Raw genomic sequence first — 22,392 nt, forward strand, 5'->3', positions numbered from 1 at the left:
TCCAAGATATGTTTTCAGTGGAGTCACATGACTGTGGGCGCACATCAATTCATTCAACCACCATTCCCACGGACCCCGAGATGACTCCAGTATTTGTGAAAGAATACCAGTTACCCCTCGTGTCCATGGAGTCACTAACAGACATTAGTAAGAATTTAGAATCCCATAGGATAATTTGTCCAATCCACAGTACCTTCAACAACCCGATACTGAGGATACTCAAACCGAACGGCCAATGGAGACTATGTGCAGACCTCAGGGAGTTGAACAAACAGGTCCACATGTCAAGAGGACCCCTTCCCTACATTGATCAGGGAATGTCCCAGATCCAAGGGTCAAAGGTGTACACCGCCATTAACCTGTACCAGTACCTGTGAGTAAGGAAGACCAGTACAAGCTTGCCTTTACCTTCGGAGGACAGCAGTATACGTGGACCCGAACCCCCTTTGGATACATAAACTCTGGCAATGAGTTCAACATCTTCCTACATAAGGCCATGCACGATTTGGGCAAAAGGGGAAACCTGGTCTATGTGGATGATGTTTTGAACAAGAGCCCAAATGTGGAGGAACATATAGCAGAAATACACTATGTTCTAACCCAGTTGCAGAAAGCCAGAGCAACAAGACCCGAGTGAAATTCTTAGGGCACAATATCATCCCTGAGGGTCTTAATGCCCAGGCGAAGTAGGTGGAAGCTTTACTGAAATTAGAAGACCCTAGCACTTGAAAGTTCATTGAAGACTATGCAGAGGTCACTCAGACTGCTGTGTGTTCAGGTCACATTTGGCATCATAGAATTATATCCACCACCTCTTTTTAGCAGTATCTGATGCCCAGTACACCTGGCCTATGCCCCCTCCCTTCAGTTTGTGTCCGCATTAGGCGATTCTCGTATCACCAAGGCCCTCTTTGTGGGTGAATTTAGGCCTTTAACATTCAGAGTCCCCATTTTCAGCCTGGACTCCCCCCTCCTCACCTCAGTCACCCAGTCCACTTGCCAAAACCCTCCCCAAACAACATCAGTTTACACAACCCAATATAACCAAAAACCGAACAACCCACCGATCTGAAAGATCCCATCGCTCCTCTTCTTTACGATTTGAAACCCAATAGGCTGAGACACCCCAACAATTGGTCAGGGCCCACAGGGAAGCCATGTACCCACCACCCCCCTGCATTGTTTCACATCAAAACATTGGAACTCTGAGCAGCGAGACCCATCAGTTTTCCACTTCTACTTAAACAGCCTCATCAAGTTATCATCGCTGGTACCCAGTTCATACGCCTAATGTTGGCGGGCAAGAGGTGTTCAACCTTTTGAATTTTTGACTGCCTGGCCTCTTTGCCCTCTATCGCCCCATTTCCGGGTCCCTGGGCCTTTGTCCCTTCAGGACTTCACTATTTGCTTCTACCAACTGTTTCTTTGCACCCTGCAGATGTGTCAGCCCCCCTTCTGCCTCCCCTCTCATGGTGGCCCAAACTCCTCCCCACCACTCTCAAAGGTGAGCGAGACGGGATAGCCCGAGCGGAAATGTTATGTCGTGCTCCCTCAGCCATTGGGTCAGGGCAAGACAGTCTCTCCGCCTGGCCAATGTAAAAGCAGACAGGTCCTGATATATCACCACTCTCATATTGTCATAGGTCATATCGGGACGCTGCCTATCCTTGTCCCTGTAGTTGTGGCAGTGAGCCAGTATGAAGCGTGGTCCGCCTGGGGGCCCTCCTGTACTGTGCACTCTGTCAAAGTGGATCTGCTTCATCTCCACAGTGTCCCCTTCAAACAGCATTTCCAGGATCGACTTGACTTTTGACTCTAGGCCCAACACCCCTTCTCCTTCTCCTTCCTTCACTCCCATGATGGGGTGTTACATCTGCGTTCATGATTCTCCAAGTCGTCTATCTTTAGGGAGGTCTCATACGCTTTTTTTCCTTTAATTCCTTCATGCGTGCCTCCATCCACATCTCCAGGAGGTTGGCGGATAATTGGGAGTGCTCCAGACCCTCCACTTTCTCCTCCAGCGTATCGACTCTCCAGCCCAGGGTCTGGAGAGAGGCTATGATGTCACTCCTGATTGATCTAACCTCCCCCAGCAGCGTCGTAAAGTCCGTCTTAGTGACCATATCCTGTGGTGCGGTACCTGGCGCATTCTTCATTGTTGCCGATCCAACTTTGTCTGGTGCCGTCCTCTTGAATGTTTCCAACTTTTTTGCAGACCCTTCCGATGACAGGGGTCTTCTGTGTCTCCCCAGTCAGTTGCTTGCCCCTTGCACCTGGCCCTTCCTAGGCCCCTTTTCCTTGTGGGGCAGATGTGTGTGCTGTGAAGGAGTCTCGTCCCCGCTTCACCCTGCACTGTTGGGGGTACGGGTTATACAGTCTGCCCACACATCCCTGGACCTCTCCTAGTAATGAGGCCCCTGCCAGTATTCTCCTGCTCCGGCCCCATGCTTTCACTGGGCCTGTTCCTGTGCTTGCCTCTGACACCTGCCTTGTCTCCTGTGAGGCTCCTCAAGTGCCGGGTTCCACCTAAATACCCCCTCTTCCAGGGCCTGATGTAGTTGCAGAGGCAGGAGGGGCCTGTCTCTCCTTACCTCCGTTCTTCCGGGAGTGTGGCCCGCACCACTAGCCCATGTGGGACTGCTCCCTGAACCGGGCTGCTCTGGTCCTCTGGTCCTCTTCTCTGCTCTCTCACGGGTTCCGCCTCCCGGCCGGCCTAAGGTTCACGTGTCACTCATCAGCTCAAGTGCAATCACTCAGGTGCCTCCTGGCACCTCTCCTCGGTCCCAAGCATCCTCAGATGAGTGCCTCCAGCCTTCGGTCCCAGCTGGGAGGGAAACACTTGCCAGCGATCCTCACTGGCGATCCGCGCTACGTGGTAGGCCACCGGACCGGGGTCCCCAGTTGCACACGATTTGGCCCCTCCTCCAATGCACTTTGCAGCCACGCCAACCATGGGGCCCGATCCACGTCGCTCCTCCTCACTCTATTCCAGAGGTTGTCTGCCTCAGCGAGCCTCCTTTGTCTCTAAAGGTGCACCAACACCCTCACCGGGGGCTCGCCTTCCCCCCTGGCCGTCAACCGCTTGCACTGGTGGGCCTGCTGCTCAACTCTCTTATAATGTGAGAGGGTTTCAGCACAGACCCGGCGTGTCAGGCTGCCATCTTGCCTGCGCCGCCTGGCGTTTTTTCCAGGAGTACAATATTTTTATCTGGTAAATTATAGTAGTACAATAATGAATGCTACTTTATCAGTGTTGTCAGTAATGCTAAACATGTAATAAATAGCTAACAATTCAAGAATTATGACACACGTGTGTTAGTACAGAAAATGCATATGAAGATGCATAATGCCTACAAATTAGAGGCACATAAAGGGAAACGCAAGTAAGGAAGACAGAAACAACAGCACCAGAAAATGTTAATTACATTAAAGTTCATCTTCATGTGTACAAGTAAATTGTGTTTGAGACCTGCTTATTGCCCCATGTATGTGCATAGTGAGCCAAAACCAAACCATAAGGAAAGTACTTTAAGAACATACGACAATGTTAACGTCTAGATATATAGCACCTCTTGCAATTTCATATTCTGACTGTCCGTGAACAAAAACACCTGGCCTAGATATGTCAGTGAACAAAAGCAAGTGGGCCAGATATGTGATGTCATCAGTGATGTCATCATTGACATTTGTAATGTCATATTTGTTGTCCTGGGTGTTAGTCTTAGCAGTGCATGGTGGTGGCACGAGTTATGGTTGCTTTGCTTACCATAACTAGCACATTTCTGGGGGGTTTGGGTTTTACTTGCAACAATACGGTAGGTTTTTATTAGTGCAACATAACCATAACGTCCCTTTAACACAGTTTTTTCACTGAATATATAAAGGCTTGCAACCCTTTAACACTGCCAGCACCTCCCTTTCAATTTTGGAGTACCTTTGTTGAGCGGTCGTGTGGGCCCTGATAGCACAGGCAACCTGTCGTTGTGCCTTATTCGCATCTACTTGCATCAACACTAACCCTAGTCCAGAGGGGCTTACATCAACAATTACGGTTTTAGGTGGTGGGGCTGAAAAAAGCCATGGCTGCCTCTGTCACCAACGCTTCATTGGTCTTGTCGAAGACCACTTTTTCTGGCTCACCCCACACTCATTGGTAGACTTTACTAAAGCGTCAGCAAAGGGGTTCAGTGAGAGTGGTAAAATCTGGAACGAATTGATAACAAAAGTACACCATGCCTAAGAAACCTCTTACCCCTGACTTGGTGTGGGAGTGGATGAAGCGTCAACAATCTTTGTCTTGTTTTTCTCATAGGCCTTAGCCTTGGAAAACATATCCAAAGGATTCCACTTGCTTCCGAAGGAACACACCTTTGGACTTATTCAGTGCATGCCCATGGTCTCCGAGGTAACGGAACACGCTGGTCAGCCTTATCAAGTGGTCCTGCATGGAGGATGTATATATCTGCATGCCGTCATGCATATTGCCTGAAAGCACTCCTCTGATCATGTGTCGACACACTCCTGCTGCAGAAGAGACTCAGACATGTAGTCTTTTGCAGCTAAATGAAACAACGTGGGGCAAAATAGTCATGAGGAACATTAGGTCTTCTTACAATGGCACCTGATGGCATCCTGCGTTCAGGTCTTCCTTTGAAAACACTGCCACCCCTTGAACATTGGCCACTGTGTCATCGATGGTGGAAGTCAGGTGCCTTTCTCTTTTTATCTCTGCATTACGCTACCACTGTCCACAAAAAGTATAGCAATGCCTGGTTGTTTCAGCTTTGGTGCCACCAGAATTGGAGGCATCCAGGGTGTTGGCCCGGTTACACTTCCAATGATGCCTTCTGATTACAATTTCACCAGCTCTTGTTCCACTTTCGTCCGGAGGTGGAAGAGCTCCAATCTGCGGCGCAGGGCCACTGGACTATGGGGTCCATGGGTAAGCATACCTGCTGGCCTTGTCATTACCCTATAACTTGGAAAGGAGACTGTATTCCAGTGTTAACACGTTCACCTCCCCTAGATTCCACATGCGATATAGACAAGCCCCAAAACTGCTGACATGTTGCAGCTGAGCAGGGTCTCATTGCCAAGAGACATGACAGCATTTTGCCCTTACACAGTCCTAGTCATGATGTACCTCTGTCGGGAACACTCCTGCCAGGGTTTACGTTACGGACCCTGCGTAGAGGAAGATTTATACCCTTAGGTTACCCAGCAGGGGGGCTAGGATGGTGGTGAGTGTTTCATATTGGTTCAAAGACATTACCACCTCGGAAGACCCATAGTCAATCAGAACTGTGCTTCGCTTTGATTTTATAGTCCCATTGCATCAAGGCTGACCACCGAGAGGAAAACCACTTCCTCTACTCCTCACTTGGCATACTAACTCGCACGTCGACTGCCACATCGACAACTGCCACCTTGGCAGTATCTGGCCTTTGAACATTGGACTTGTGGGCTTTTATTTTAGGCCACCCACTGAGAGGAACCCGGCACTCTGTTGCTAGGATACTCGGGGTTATAACTGTACTACAAAACGAAAGATCCCTAGTAAGTATGCAGCTCTGCTAACATCTTACTTATCTGAACATGTTGCGTGTATTCCTGTATCTTGTATCAATATTACCTTCTATTCCAGACCTTATTTACATGTATCTTACAAACTACATCTACAGGTTTTTATCGTCTCGGAAAGGATAGCTCAGGGGCAGCTGCTCACCTTAGAACCAAGACATCACAGAGCACCACAGGTTCGATCCCGGTCCCCGCTTAGAAACAAAATAACCTATCATATCATACAAAAACACGTTACAACAACAAAAAAGCAGATAACAACAAAACCACATACATCATAGTGCACACACACAGGCCCTATTGCTCCAGTACAGCAACGGATGTGCCGAACTCGCCCTGTGTGAAGATGTGGTGTGCATGACCTCACACCTTGGCAGTGTGGTTTGGGTTCAGGCGTGGGATGCTGGCCAGGTCTTCATTTCCTCCACCCTTAGCAACTTCACAGCCTCCTCCAGGGGATCTGTCCAACAGGGACCACAACTGTGTAATTGTAATATGTGATTATTAAGTCCCGTCAGAACATGACCATAGTTTAGGATAATGGGGTGGCACCTGGGGTGGCCAGTCATACCCAGGAGTAGTACGTGCCACTCCCTGGGCACGCCTATGTATATTGTTCTAACACGGGGGACTTTGAGATGCTGCGTTTCCAAAACAACAAAATACTCTTTGATGTTGGTTGTGCCAGGATGGCTCGTTTCCTCCCAGCAGTCCACTTTGTGCTGAATGGCATTGCCATTAGCCAGGCTGCCCTCCAATGCGAAGTGGCAGCGCTGTACACCCCTCACCTAAACCCTCACCCCCTGGAAGCCATGGAAACCCATAAAGAAGAAACATGTTCTGGATCTCAGTGGGAGAAGTGCTGCCACAAGTTTAACCTTCCCCTAAATCTCCTTTCAGAACGAGGGCCTGAGAAGAGGGAAATGGATATCTTTTGAAATGGCTTTGCAGGGACTCTTGGATTCTCACTTGGAGAGGAAAGGACAGTGGGCCTCGTTCCAAGTTTGCCAGTATTCCGACAGGAAATCTGCCAGAATAGTGGCAAATGGAATTGCTGTTACCGGCACTTGGTCTGCTGGAATAAGGGCAGTAAATCTACATTTCATGGAGTAGCATAGGACTCCATAGGAGGGGTTTTGACACCATTACTGGCTGTGCTGGTAATAAAGGCAGTTTTGTGCCTATAGGAGTCAGATTTACCACCAGCACTTAGTTGGCGGTAAATCCTTTACTCCTACCGGCAACGTTGTAGTTGGCCTGTCCGGTCCAGTAAAAGTGCTGGTAAAGGTTATTAATGGCACTTTTAACGCATACCGGCCAACTTGGAATAAGGCCCAGTGCCCTCACGCAGCAGCTGCATGTATGCTCTGCGCCAGTGCCAGTGCAGGTCCACTCTGCAGCCTAAATACTTCTAGCTAGAAGCCCATTCACTATGATGGAGGAAAGGAGTGGATGCCAGCCTGTGACCTGGGGATGGTGCCTGGCTCAAAGTGGCCCTTGTTGGCAGTTGGGGAGGGCTCCCTTTAAAGGCCAACATCCTAGTACAGGAGGAAAGCTCCAGGCTGAGGCCCCTGCATTCTTGTGACCCGTGCAAGGTCTGCCCATCATTCATTCATTCTGCCCAATGACGAACAGCGCTGTGAGGCAACCTGAACCCCTCAGCTGAGGTTCCCCCTAGAGTTAGGCGAATACGCCCTCTACTACGACATCCACCAGCGCTACTTAACATCATGTCTTATCTATTGATGATGCTTCTAGTGCACTTTCAACAAAGCACTTGTTATAATTGTGAAATTAGTGAAGATATGCTGAACAAATCAGTGCAACAAAAAAGCAATATAAAAGACAAGCTCGATAGTGGAAACCATAATACAAATGGGTCATGAAACCGCAATCCAGTTGATCAGTTACTGTTTAGGTCAAAAGCCGCCTTTTTGGCAAAAGGTCCCATCTCAAACTGCACCTCACCAGTGGGTGCAAGACTAAGGGGGCCGGGCAAGGCAGGAACACCACTGGAGAGGTGCTGAAATGGATGGGGGCAGCATATGACAGTCCAGGGTCCATCAGTGCAGACCCAGCCAGCAGATGGCTAAAATTGTTTCTTTTTGCTTTCACGCTCTTTCTACTTCCAATTCTCAGAGTGCCTGGACACTATAATCATGACCTACCCAACATCCATCTGGAGTCCACCTAACATGCATACCTAAGGTGAATGATGAAGGAGAGAGAATTCACTATTTTGTCTGTAAGCCCCACTCAGAAAAAACATCAAATTAAAACCTCAAATTCTAAGCTTCTATGCTAGTTCTGCTTTACTGTGGAATGCACAGCTTGTATGTCGACCTACCCCCAAACCCCCCACCCCCAGAACTTCTGGGCTACTATTCATTACTCTGATCAAAAAGTTCTACGACCTTTGCATCACTTACATCCTAATAGACCAGGAGTCTGCAACCTTTGGCTGCCCAGATTTCTTAAAGGATAGTTCCGGGACTTTTTTTTTATTGTCCCTACGGGTCGGCCATGTGTTTGTAAGCATAAATCGGTAGATCGTAGGAAACTTTCCTATGGACCTTACCCGACTTTTCGCCCATTATCGCACTCGAAATCAGCCTCCATTTTGTGATAATCCTATCATTCCGCCGCATCGACCTGGCTCACCTGCCTTTGCGGCACTAAATCAAATCCCCCGCCCCTGAGCCTGACATCAGCAGACGCGTACTGCCCATTTCAAGCACGTCTCGTGTCAACAATCGCTGCGCCTCAGCTATTGACGTGTTGCCATGGAAATGGCAGGACGCCTCTTTCCCCAATAAGTATAAACAGACCGTTTCACAACACACAGCAGCAGATTTTCGATTCCATTCCTCTCTCTGTGTTACTTTGAGTATTCTGTGACTCGTTTCAGTGCTCTGGTCAGCTACCTTCGCCGCTTGTAGCCCGTGTGAACACCTGTACCATCTCTGTAAATTATTTTACTATCTTTACCGCACAATGGCCACAATAATGCCGTATATGTACGAGCCCGAGTACACCGAGGAAGAACTACTGGAAAGTCAAGCACGCGAAAACGATGGGGATTCGGACGGCAGTTGGGAGGACCAGTCAACGGATGAAGAGCCTGGACCATGTCGCATGGACGGCGTCTCCACCTGGTGCACGTGCAATCGGTGCGAGCTAATGCCAACTGAGGAGGAGAACTGCTGCTGCCGTGAAAATTCCGGGTGCTTGGCCTACATTTCGGAAAGCGAGCAAAGTCTGCAGGAAGGCGAGCAAAGTCCGCAATGCATCACCGAGCTGCCAGAGTTCAGGGAAGCCTGCCTCTCACGGACCGTGTTGAGGATAATGATGGTGCTTATGCACGAACTTCGCGGCACTGTTCGTCCGCGTAATCCGAGTAACGAGTAAGTATACTCTGTTTGTGATGTCAGTGATGCCACCACTATTTCATGGTCGTCTCCCACATATAAAATTACATTTACATATCATTCGAACGCATGTAAATTTGTTCCATATAGTGCATTTTCTAGATATAATTTTTTTCTAAGAAAAATGACATGTGTTACCTGAATCGACATTGATAAGAAAGTTTGGTCAGTTTAATACAGTTTGCATCTTTTTTTTTCACAGGTGGTACAGGCTGGTGGCCTATCGTTGCTTCACTTGGTGGCTTCACGGGAGGCTCGGACACCGCGTTCGGAGAGTAATACCTGCCTGTGCGGTACTTGCCATTAGACAACATTTCCCCAGTGACAGTGGACAATACCGCGGATTTTCCCTCGATGTGCTGCAACCTCAACTTTACAATGTGTAATGTTTATTATTTATGTTTAATTAAAATCTAAAATAAAGCCCAACATATATTTTAACAATGGTTGTTTTGATTTTTTAAATGAATCTAGTGTATATTCTCCTGGGAGGGTGAGGTATTTATAAACTCACCCCCCTGCATTCCATGTAGTAGATCCTGCAGCCATCCTCTTACATTCAGTTAGATGGCCTCTCCTTGGTGAGGCCCTGCGGCAAACGGGTCTTGTCTGCACGACCACCGCCCCGATCCACCCCCCGCCCTATCAAAGGCAGTTCGCACCGGGGTACTTGTGCTGGCAAGTGGAGCTGTCAGGGAGCGATAAAGGCCAAGAGGTGCCAAAGACCATGTACACTTCAAAGTGGTCTATAGAGCATGGGTTGTTGTTCCCATGTCTACCTCCAGACCCCGTGTCTCCTGCCAAGCATCCCCCCTCACGCTGGACGGCCCCCTGCAATCCACATAAGTGTGTCTCCATTCACGAGTCTTCCTGTGTCTTGTCTGCACGACCACCGCCCCGATCCACCCCCCGCCCTATCAAAGGCAGTTCGCACCGGGGTACTTGTGCTGGCAAGTGGAGCTGTCAGGGAGCGATAAAGGCCAAGAGGTGCCAAAGACCATGTACACTTCAAAGTGGTCTATAGAGCATGGGTTGTTGTTCCCATGTCTACCTCCAGACCCCGTGTCTCCTGCCAAGCATCCCCGCTCACGCTGGACGGCCCCCTGCAGACCGCATAATGCCACGACATATACACGTCATTCATTCACAAACACACCCCTGTTTCGAATTCTTTATAACCCACTTCATATTTCTAATGAGAACTTCTTTGCGCTTTGCTAGTCAACCCGTGAAGGTGCTGGTTATCTGCTCTTCATCTCTGTGAACTTCCGTGACCACTTTGAGCAAACTCGTCAGTTTGCAACCTGTGAACTGCTCCCTGTTCTACGACAAGAAACTACTCTGATCCCTGCATCTAACTGTTTGTTCGTCAAGGTAAGTCCATGTACCATAATCATTTTGCGTCCAATTTTTTAATTTATATCTATTTGCTAGTAGTCATCAAATTGCATCCATGTTTTCTTTTCGTTCACGACAGTACATGCAAGGAACTAGTCACATGTTCTGAGTTTAGTCAAATTACTTTTTCTATTTTTTGAAAGTTATTGAAATACTTATCCGCATGTGAATAACATGTATAGTTCCAAGAACCAAAACGGACCTTGCATTGAACCTTTTATGTGTCATTTAATGTTTTAACACATTGGTATTCATAGAGAATTGTTGATCTTTACTTTTCAGAACTTTCCATAATGCCTGCCTGTTCCATTGGCGGTTGCCCTTCGAAGACCCATAACAAATCTGAAGGTACTATAATGCATGTTTTCCCTAAGACAATAGATCAGATAAGAGAATGGGTCCGATATTGCGGATATCCAGCCTCTGAGATAGAAAGTAGAGTCCTAGAAGTCTTTGCGGACAAGAGGGGTGATCGATACCGCATCTGCAGCAGGCACTTTAGCCCAGACATGTACTCCACATCATTGCTAATAAGGACGAAAACACCGCGAGCGAGGCGAAAATTGCTCTCAACCGCTATTCCCACTCTATTCGTCCACATCCCTCCACTGGTGAGTCAAGTTTACGTATTTATCTCTCGGCATTGCGGTAGTGTGTAGCATTAGCTAACAATAATTTCCCCATTTATGTATCCACTCAATATGAAGGCTGAAGATTCTCCATCCGTGTCGTTATTGCAGTCATCAGCCACTTCAAGCGCCTATCGGGTAATCTTACTTAGCTATTCTGACACTGACTTGTTTTAGGCATGTAAATCAATAGTTTTAATTGATCGTGTAATTATTTTACCTAATGGTACACCACAGTACTCGTCCTCTAGTCTTTGTTTTCAGTTATAATTATTGTTATCCAAAATAATGCAAGTACTGTCTTTCAGGGAGATGCTGAGGAGTCCAACGCATTGACGACAACTGTAGATGTCACTCAGATGCTCGAGGTACGTTTCCGGACAGTTCCATCGATGGAGATCATCAGATCTTGCATTCTTGTAGCGTGATTGTTACACACAATGTTTCTTTCGTTTTTAGCCATTGGTATGTCCTTCTGTCGTCGCCCTCCTATGTGTCTTCTTTTTTCAATATTGTGTTCATTACTAATGAAAGTCCTATGTTTCAGGGAGTCGATGGAGCATTAGTCCAAGAGGAAGGGGGAGCATGCAGTTACGGGTCGGCGCAACAGCTTGCAGAAGTGTGCACCGCAGTTACAGCGTCCCTTGATGTTCTTATGCATTTCGAGGTATGGATACTGACAGATCAATCATGCGAGATCAAATGACGTGATTACATCCGCTATACTTCCTTCTTTATTAACGCAAGTACTATGTTTCAGGGAGCTGACGGAGCTTCTTCAACAAGAACATCACCCCTAGTAGTTGATGCAGATCTCTGGGTGGTGACACTTCCAACGATGGAGCAAATCGAATCATATTTGGATATCCATTATTTATTTTAGACAACTGATCATTTGTGCAGGTCTATTTAGATGAGCCGTTGACGCCTGCAGAAAGTTTATGTTCTTTTAAACAAAATAGAAAACCATACTAATGCAATTACTGTGTTTCAGGGAGTTGCTGAAGCGTCATCTTCAATAATATCATCAATGGAAGTCTATGCGGAGCCCGAGGTATGGATCTTGACAGTTCAATCTAACTAGATCAACAATGCGTGAACTATTGTCGTTTGAATGTTCTACACAATGCGTTCATTCGTGTTTTGCTATTGAGATGTACGTATGGGTATTGGTCCCCAAGTACATTTTGTGTTTTCAATATTATTATACATACTAATGAAAGTTCTATGTTTCAGCGAGTCGATGGAGCCTCAGTGAGTGATGGATGTGCTTATCATGAAAGTATAGTCGTTGCAGCGCGAGAGGAAGTGGAGACATGCACACACGAGTCGGAGCAACAGCGTCCAGATGTTGAAGTTCGAGGAAAGAAAGTTTCAAAGAAAAGAAAGCAAAAGAAGGTTAGTGTCCTGTTCACTATATTATGTTGTCTTTCACTGTCAATAGTTCAATACTGTAAGTTGTGTTTAAACTGAACATCCCTTTTCTAATCTGTCCTCTAGTTGCGAGTGGGTGTAAGAACTAGATCTACACAGACAGTGAAGCGAACGAGAGATGTTGCTTGTCAAACCTTTTGGCAGGGACTTGAGACTGGAGATGCATCGTGCCAATGGGAAGAATATGAAGTGATTGACAACGGAGCTATACCACCACCAGCCATTGATAGTGAATGTCCTCCTGGTAGTTTGGATGCAGTCGTAGATCAATTCACAGAATCCACACCCGCAAAAAATAAGAGCACGCGAAAGTTGAAGACATTGTTTTTTTCTCCCATCTCCGGACAAGGAACAGATGTTGCAATGGAAGAGAATGAAGTGGACGACAATGAAACACCATCAATATCACTCAGCATAGCGGAAGACGATATCAGAGATTGTACCTTTCATGCGAGTGACATGTCCTCAACGTTACAGGCCGAACCAGCTGGGATGCAGAGTGACAGTATAAGGAAAGAGGCCAAATTCATTGTATTCGATAGCTGTTTGATGGATATTATTATGATGAGGAAATGTGGGCATTGGGTTGGTGGGGAAGTATGTGGGGAGCCATTGATTAATGTGACTCGTGCAATTCGAGGCACTAACCTTAAAATACATGCCACCTGTACACAATATCATCCGTTCGCATGGTCTGCACAACCCATGCTGGGGCAACTGCCAGCAGGCAATCTACTTTGTGCAGCGGCCGCACTTTTTAGTGGTTCAAGTTTTAAAAAGTTACAGTATTTCTTTCAGTTTGTGGGAATCCATTTCATTGCGAAAAGTCAGTTCTACAAATACCAAACCGATTATCTATTTCCAGCCATCAGCGAAGCTTGGAGAATGGAAAAAATGTCAATGGAAAGTACATTCGCGGGCAAACGCTTCAGGCTAGCCGGTGATGGACAATGCGACAGTCCAGGATTTTCAGCCAAGTACTGCACCTACCACTTTCAGGACATGGAAAGTAAGAAAATTGTGAGTTCGGTGGTCGTGCAGGTGTCACAAAGTACATCCTCAGTGGCCATGGAGAAAGTTGGCTTTGTAGCATCATTGCAAGAACTACAATCGCGGGGAATGGTGATCGACCTGATAGCCACGGACAGACACGTTTCAATTGCCAAGACAATGAGAGAACAGTACAAAAATATAAATCACCAATTTGACGTTTGGCATCTTGCAAAATCAATCAATAAAAAATTGTCGGCTGCAGGAAAAAAAAAAGATATGCAAGGTATTTCACAGTGGTCCAAGTCAATCAGCAACCATCTTTGGTGGAGCTCAAAAACATGTGAAGGGTCGTTGGAAATTCTACTGGAAAAATGGCGGTCAGTAATGTTGCACTGTAGCAACGTACATCGATGGTCGACAAATGAGCATTTCCACAAATGTGAACATGGCCATTTGTCCACAGAGGAGGCACGGAAGAAGAAGTGGTTGATTCCTTCATCACCCACTCACAAGGCCATTGAAAAGATTGTATTTGATAAAACTATAACAAGAGATTTGAGGGGACTCACGGAATTCTGCCACACAGGAGATTTGGAGGTGTTCCACAATATGTGCCTAAAGTACAGGCCCAAAAGATTGCATTTTGGCATGGAAGGCATGATAAATCGGACTCTTCTAGCGGTCTTGGCACATAACCATAATGTTGGCCGTCAACAAAGTAGGACGACCGGAACTTTAGGGACGCTTCGCTACAATAAGGCCTTCACTAAAAGAAGTAAACAATGGGTGATCAAACCAGTGTTTGAGGATATGCAATATGAGTTTATTGAGAGACTTATCGTAGATGTCCTCGATAGGCACATACATGGAGTGGTGAACGAACCTATGCAGGGGACAACTGCATTGCCACCCAACATTGCCTCTGTTCCATGTCCACCTAAAGCAGAGCTCATTGAGAAATACACATCACGGTTTAAATGATTGTAATTCGATTGTCTGTTCTCTCGAGTCTCCTCATGTTGCAGGCCCATTGCAATTAAACCAAACAGTAATATAAATCATTTTTACAAAAATTATAGAATGTTTCCGTATTACAAACACATGGCCGACCCATAGGGACAATAAAAAAAAAGGCACGCAGACAAGATGCCCTTACACTAACTGGAGCTAACTAGAAATGTGTGCTCGCTCAAAGTGAAGGTCAGCTGCTTTGATGTTTTGCTCGGGTGGCGGAACGGCCCACGACCCAATATAAGGTTCTATTGTGATTTGACCTTGACAGGCCGGGACCATCCTGAAAGACTAAGAAAAGATAATGAATAAAATTTCAGAAACGAAACGATGAGCCACGTTCATTAGAAGAAGTAACGTCGGCAAAGAAGGAGTGGTGTTTCGGGTCTGCCCTACACAGAGACACAATGGAAAATGCAAATATAATGTAAGTAACTTTTGATGAGTTTATACCGCAATTTCATTACTATACAGTGGCTTTAAAGACGGGTTCAGTTGTACTTGTTCGTTCTATGTGGCATAGTGTTTTCTACCGCGCACTATCTGGAGGAGAACCATCTGATTTTACTGAAGCACCTCAAAACCTTCCTCTTTGCTTCTGCTTTCTCTCTCCCTCTCCCCTGCTACAACTGGTCCACTGTCTGCGACCTCGGTCCTGGGCCCTTCCACTCTCCACCTGCACTGCCTCCCTGTCAACCCCTGCACTGGGGGACTGTCTCAGTATCCTACAGCCCCCCCTTCCCAGCACTTGTTCTGCACTTACCTTGCACTTGCCACCAGCTGGCCCTATTTATTTATTATTTTATGCTACTTACCTTGTACTCCACTCCCCCCCCTCCATGCCTCGCCACGCCTTTAAACACTTGTGTACACCCAGTAGCGCTGTCCTCGCTATGAAATGAATAATTTTAATAAGGATCTGATGGTGAGACTAATTTCATTTTTTATGTTTTTAGGTACATCATTCACTACTGTCTGTGTCACGAGTACCAGACACCGGCGGACGGCTTCTACAGCCGCCAGTTGCTTCTCCGCGTGAACAACGTTACCACCCTGACCATTTTATGGGACGATCGCCAAGTACAAGTATGCCCTTACGCGGTACTAACGGTTAGATGCAACATACCTACCGTTGTGGTGGCCTAGTGCCTCGTTGTTGGAACAGCCATGCGATTATCAGTGCGACAGAAGAGCTTATTTTTATCGTAAACCAACACCCTGTGTACTGCACACGAACATCGCTTCCCTCAAGACGAACTAATTTGGATCGAGAGCAAAGAAAAATGCAAATCGCTGAATATTCTCTAAACATTTGATGTCCAATAAACGTACTTTGCCAAATGTACAATCTTGCCGTTTGCTTTTAAACCACGGTTTCACATTCCGAATTGTGGTGCTGTATTGTGAGATGCTCTAAGACCCTGTGTACAGCAAAGGACCATCGCGTTCCTCAATACGAACTTTTTGGAACATGAGCAAATAAAAATGCAAATCGCTGAATATTCTCTAAACATTTGATGTCAAATAAATGTACTTTACCACATTTACAATCTTGCGGTTTGATTTCAAAGTACAGTTTCATATTCCGAATTGTGGTGCGCTGTATTGTGAGCTGATCTGTGTTGATTTCCGGGGTCTGTGTGGAGTCGCGTAGAAGACGCCTGGGCGCGTTTGCCTACGCAGCTCAGTCACGTCACGGATAGAGGCGGGGAATATGAATGTTTTGATAAAGTCTGTTTCAGGGGCGGGGGATTTGATTTAGTGCCGCAAAGGCAGGTGAGCCAGGTCGATGCGGCGGAATGATAGGATTATCACAAAATGGAGGCTGATTTCGAGTGCGATAATGGGTGAAAAGTCGGGTAAGGTCCATAGGAAAGTTTCCTACGATCTACCGATTTATGCTTACAAACACATGGCCGACCCGTAGGGACAATAAAAAAAAAGTCCCGGAACTATCCTTTAAACTACAACTCCCATCAATCATTGCCAACACAGTCAATGGAGTGGGATTATGGGAGGCGTAATCCAAATAATCTGATGAGTCAAATTGCAGACCCCAGTAATATACTAACATTGGGCTCCATACGTCCCTATGGATATTTTGGAACATTTGCTACAGCAATGTTATCCATTAGACATGTTGATGTGCGGACATATCTGTTTCCCGCACTTGTATAATTCAAACATCAACTGTCTAGGAAGGGACAATGACACTGGGTGTGTTGCTATCTTCATAAATTGTTTCTTTCCTTTTTCTTTACCAATGCTGATGTTTTGGTGTCCTAATTGTATCTGGCATGTAGTGGTTAGGTGTTTCCCTTGCAGAGGGAAAGTTCTTTGTTGGTACGATGCAATATCCTAAGAAGGTATCAGGTAATAAGATCCCTATATATATGGTCAGCGTATAGAATGTCGCCGGGAAAAGGTTGTGGTGACTTTATATAGGTGACCATATTTATACGGACAGGGGGTGTGGGGGTTGCGGGGATGCCCCCCGCCTCCCATGAAAAAAGGGTTTCCCCTGCATGTTCTTACTAATAATGTCCCAGCAAAAAACGGCCATTTTTCGGTGATTGTTTTGCATGGGGTTACTTTTGAGGGGACATTATTACATGGAACACCTAAGAAAGCTGTTCGCCAAGCAGCACAAGATCCTCATACTGGCACACAGGCATGTGGGATTCCCAGAGCGAGAGCATTGCATAGGCAGTGATGGACATCTGAAAGACCCACAAAGGACGGGGCAGGTGAGCGCTGCGGGTGGCACCCACCTCCATGTGAGCTCCCTGGAGGAAAGGGATGGCCCCAGGCCTGAGCAGGCGAGGACAGCAAATCCAAGGAGGAGTGGAGAGGGCAACACACATCAGTTGTGATCCTTGGAGAGAGGCGATGACAAGGGCATCAACGCTCTTCCCAAAGACTGAAGCAGGCTTAGCCAGGAGAGGGTGCAAGGAGATGCTTGTCATCATATAGTATCCTTAAAAGAAACGGGTGACAACAGAGCTGGCCGGGGAGTGTGGGGGGCTGCAGGGATAAACCCTAGGCAAGAAAGTCCTGGAAGCCTACTACTTACATGATGTCTGGAGGGAAGGAAGGAAATGAGGCATGGCTGGAGCAAGGAAAATAGAGGGAGAGCAGGGCAGGGAGAACTGGAAAGAGGGGGTTAAGGGAAGCTATGTGGGGTGTTGGTAGGTGTAGTCAAAGGCTTGGGAGTAGGAATGGCTGGTGAAAGGTATGAAAATAGACCAAAACATGGGGAACGTTTGAAAGCGTGGCAGGGTGAAGGGTTTAAAGGGTTTAAGGGAACTGGTGGTTATAGACCTGGGAAGGACAGTATGGAAGAAAATACACTATCAACAGGCCTGGGCATGTAGAGACCTGGGTTTGTGTATTCCTGTGGGAAGAGGATAGCAGTGTGTCTGCAGAGGAGCCTGAAAGGGGAGTTGGGGGAATTGGCGTGGGCAGAGGAGAGTTGCAGGGATGTGGACAGCAGCTTAGGCAAAGGAGGTCTGTCTGGGACGGACATTTGATGGAGAATAGGGCAAGTGCTGGGGCGAAAGGATGGGTGCAAGCATTAGCGTGGGAGGGAAGGAGCTGGCACAGTTCAGGCCTGGGCATTGGCGGAGAGAAGGGATGAACGCCTGAGGGGACTGAGGCCAAGGCTGCTACTCACCACCATGTTGTTGATGGAGACCCAGCAGTTGCTGGGGAATTCCTGCAGCATGGGCACCAGGAATTGCAGGCAGCCATCCCAATGGCACAGCAGCAGCATCATCGCAATCAGGTTGATGATCCTCATCACTGCACTGGCCAGGTCATAGGTCATGTGAAAAATCTGGACAAAAAGAAATATATAGTGCATTATTGTAAGCAACAGTATGAATTGATAGTGCATGCGAGTCTAGGTTCCCCTAAAGATAATAGCTTTTCATTGTTTGTTTGTTTATTTATTTGTTAATGCGCGCCAAACCCGTGGGTAGCCGGGCGCAACAGTTACATGAAGACCTAAGCTTGTTACAATATTTGGCATGAGTATATACAATACATTGGTAAAAGGAGCAAACATATATGAGACTATATACAGGCATAAGCATATAAAGGCACAGCGGCAAAAAAGAACAGGAGCTATGTCCAAAGATTATATACAAACATATACCTGGAAGCAGGGCATGTCTAGGGTGTCCGGGCAATGGGTACAGTTGTGGCTAGGTAGGAAGGTAGGAAGCTAGCTGTAAGTTATGCAGCAGCTGTCATTGCAGCAGCTGCTGTCATTATGCAGCAGCTGTCATTGCAGCAGCTGTCAGATTCTCATCACCACACATGAGCGGCAGGTAAGTGACCACCTCAATCAGACTCACTTTTCCAATGTCAGGCAGATGAAAGGTATCATACCTGCTATTAGGACATGTAGCCTGTGGGTTGCACACACACATTTGTAGGAGGACCCCCGCCCCCATTCACTGTATCTCATCAGCACCACCCCCAGATCTCTGCAGAGATGCCAGTCTGTTGTATTGCTATCAGGGCTGTCACCACCAGCAATACCTCTACCCTAATATTACTATCTCCACCTCCTTTTCAGCATTACTACTACAACCTCTGTCCCACCCTAACCCAAGTGTTCCATCACCACTACAAACCCACCTCAGCCCCAACCCCTTCCTTACATCGTTCTATCTCATTACACTACAAACATTGTCACCAATCTTCCACCCCAAAAGCACAACTACACCCTTAACACTCATTCACCCCTCTGTTCGACGCATGTCCTTGTAAATGTTCACAAGCCCCTTCCGTTCACTGGTAATTGTGCAGGTGGTCTCGGAGCAATCATGCACATCGCTAGGCATTGACATCTTCACAGAGGGCGTTCAAGATGCTACCAGCCTTCTCCAACGCGGCAGAAAAAACATTCTGTCCATATAGACTCGGGAGAATAGCTCAGGGGCAATGCGCTCGTCTTGGAATCAAGATGGCATGCAGGAACACAGGTTCAATCCCTGGGTCCGCACTTAGAAACCTCTGTGTATTAAGTGCGTTATAAATAACCCATTACAATTAAGATTAAAATAGAGACCTGCCTCAACTTTCCTGCTTCACACATTTGCATATCTTGCTATAACCCCTGCATGAGCCCATCAGGGCCTATAGCTTGGCTCCCGGGTCATTAACTACTGATTCAGACCACCGCTACAGGTATTATTGCTTAAATATAGAAGTCTTTAACATCCAACAGCTCATCTTGAGTAGGCTGATCATATTATGGCCATTACCTTTGACTGAAATACTCCAATTAAGGCCATACAGTGCCCAGTCCCCCCATCGTACTCTAAGGAAATGCATCCCTGTAAACCGGGGGTCTTCAATCTTTGGCTCTCCAGATGTTTTGGACTACAAATCCCACCAGTCCCAGCCAGCATTGTCAATGGTGAGGGATCATGGGAGTCATGGTCCAAAACATCTGGAGAGCCAGAGGTTGCAGACCCCTGCACTAAACTATTCAATGCTATGTGTTTCAGATGTCTGATGAGGCAATTCAGGTGATCACACTTTCAAGGGACCATGGTAGGCAAAAAGGCACCTCTCGCCAATGGCTGACCCTCCCGCCCCCATTGCTAGTGTGGCTCACGTTGAGCCCTCATAAATGACAAATCCGTCCATTGCCACTATGTCAAGAGATATGATACCATTATCCAGCACAGTGTTGATTATGTGGCCAATACAGAGACCTGGCTAAAGGAATACTCTGGCCCCACTCTCACCGCTCTTCCTCCTGAGGGACATACAATGCTGACTAAACGGTGGAAACACAATAGAGGAGCAGGAGTTGCTTGTACTTTAAGAGACTCCATTTCTACTAGAGGTAATCTGCGTACTAGCATTTCAGACTGCAAGAGTTTCATTCTGCCCTTCCCACTGCTCAGATGTTATTAGTTGATCAGCCCCCTCAATGCTGTGACAATTCTGCCCAGTCACTGTTAGAAATTATTTTATCTCATATCAAAATGGCCACTCCACTTATTTTATTAGGAGCTTTTAATATGAATTTTAACTACTCAATGATGGGCTAGCTACTCTTTTTTTGCTCATCTCTTGAAGGGCTTGGCATGTCTTTGATGTCTTTAGTGCCTACCAACTTTTAAGGCCATACTATAGACAGGCTCATTAAATATAACATTATGCCTAATAAATACTGCATATTACCAGTCGACTGGTCGGGCCATGCATTAGTGCTCATTCAGTTAACTCGCTCTCCCTCTGTTCTATCGCCTTGTAATGATACCATTACCATCTCATATACGAACATTAAGATGATAACCATTAATAAATGAAGCACAAGGCTAACAAAATTAGATTCAGATGCTAAAGAATGTCACAACATAAGTTATAGAAAATAACTATATTACAGTCTTTCACAAACTATAGACAAACTAGTCCGCATTCTAACAAAAGATGTTAAAATCAAACCTGTAACAAAATAACTCGTGTATGGCTGGTCTTTCAAAACAAAAAATAGGATGCGTCCATTAAAACATGAATGGAGAAGAAACCCTGATGAACAAAACAACTTTTATCTTGAACTGGAGCGACAAACTGTCATGAATCAGCCTTCTTGGTCATTATGGCACTGCTGGAGATTTCCTCTGAGAAGAATACCTTGTAGTCTCCCTTCCAAGATGGCACCCACTGTGGATGGTGGATCGGGGACGTCGTTCTCTCCATCATGGCTGTACCATTTCTGCTCATGTGTTGTTTCACGTCTCCATGGAAACGAAGAACATGGCAGTTACTTAATGCACTGCCGCTGAAGACACTGATTGTGTCAATGCTAGGGTAATCTCCCTTCCTTAGCTCAGCACTCTTCCTCTTGTTCTGTTTCTTTTCTGGTCCATCCTTGTGCTTCCTTACCTTTTTTACCAGTCTCCTTGATTTCCCGTTCCACGTCTGAACCTCCTAGTGTATTGATCACAGCTCTCTGCTTCCTGGATCCTGGCTCCCGCTTTGAACCTTCAAAGTATCCATCTTGTGGGTTTTTCCCTCTTCGGAGGGTTTTTTCCCTACTCTTGCATGAAGTCTAACTCAGGGTGTCACTTGGCCTGGGTCCTATTGACGGGCAGCATTGCACCTAGAGAGAGGCATTGATTTCTTCAGGACTCAAGTCTATGTCAACGGAACCGACAGAGGCATGCTTCCTCATCTACCTCTAGCGCCTCGACTCAGGTGAGAAAAAAACCTGACACAAAAAAAAAAAACAGTTATCATTATACCTAAAAACTAATTTATGTCTAACAGACTCACTCTGCAGCCAACTCACTAGAGAATTATTTAAGATAATGGAGAGCACAAGCTTGGTGTAATTTGCTTCAGTCTTACTTTTTAAATAACAGTTTTACAATTAGGAATCTTATTATCATGCAATCACAGATCACTGTGTCGAACGGCAACCAGAGAACAATGTGCAGCTAATGATCTCCAAGAGGATACAACTATAATACGCATACCTCGTCTCTTACGACAGTGACGACTGGCACATTGAATTTAAATCCATTTCCATAGAGTATATAAAACTATTATTCTTATTCTTAAACCTCCCAATTGTACGGAGGACTAAAGTGGATACTCCGTTATTAACAACTGTGTGGATTTAATCAGCCCTGCAATTACAAAATGTGTAAATGCATAATTTCTAGATGGAGTTGTCCCTGATCATTTTAAGCAAGCATTAGTTAGACCTCTTCTAAAGAAACCGTACCTGGTCCCTGAGCACTATGCCAACTATCACCCAATATCTAATTCTCCTTTCTTGTTGAAAGTGCTTAATCAGGCTGCTATCATCCAAATGCAGCCTCCTTTGGAAATGTTGTATTTCTTAGGGAATAGACAATTCGGATTTTGTCATCAAATAGGTGCATAGTTGG

The 22,392-nt window shown here is 46.2% G+C and overlaps 1 protein-coding gene across 1 annotated transcript in view; it reads right to left on the reverse strand.

Annotated features, from left to right (window-relative positions):
- The window catches only part of HCN2 (hyperpolarization activated cyclic nucleotide gated potassium and sodium channel 2), an 812,769-nt gene that overhangs the window by 321,434 nt on the left and 468,943 nt on the right, over positions 1-22,392 (reverse strand). The window contains exon 3 of the mRNA XM_069647901.1: positions 18,147-18,308. Within this exon, the coding sequence (XP_069504002.1) occupies positions 18,147-18,308 (162 nt within the window). The remainder of the gene's footprint in view (positions 1-18,146; positions 18,309-22,392) is intronic.

The sequence above is a fragment of the Ambystoma mexicanum genome, chromosome 1p (assembly GCF_040938575.1).
Source record: "Ambystoma mexicanum isolate Mex_15411 chromosome 1p, UKY_AmexF1_1, whole genome shotgun sequence".
Lineage (NCBI taxonomy): Eukaryota > Metazoa > Chordata > Amphibia > Caudata > Ambystomatidae > Ambystoma > Ambystoma mexicanum.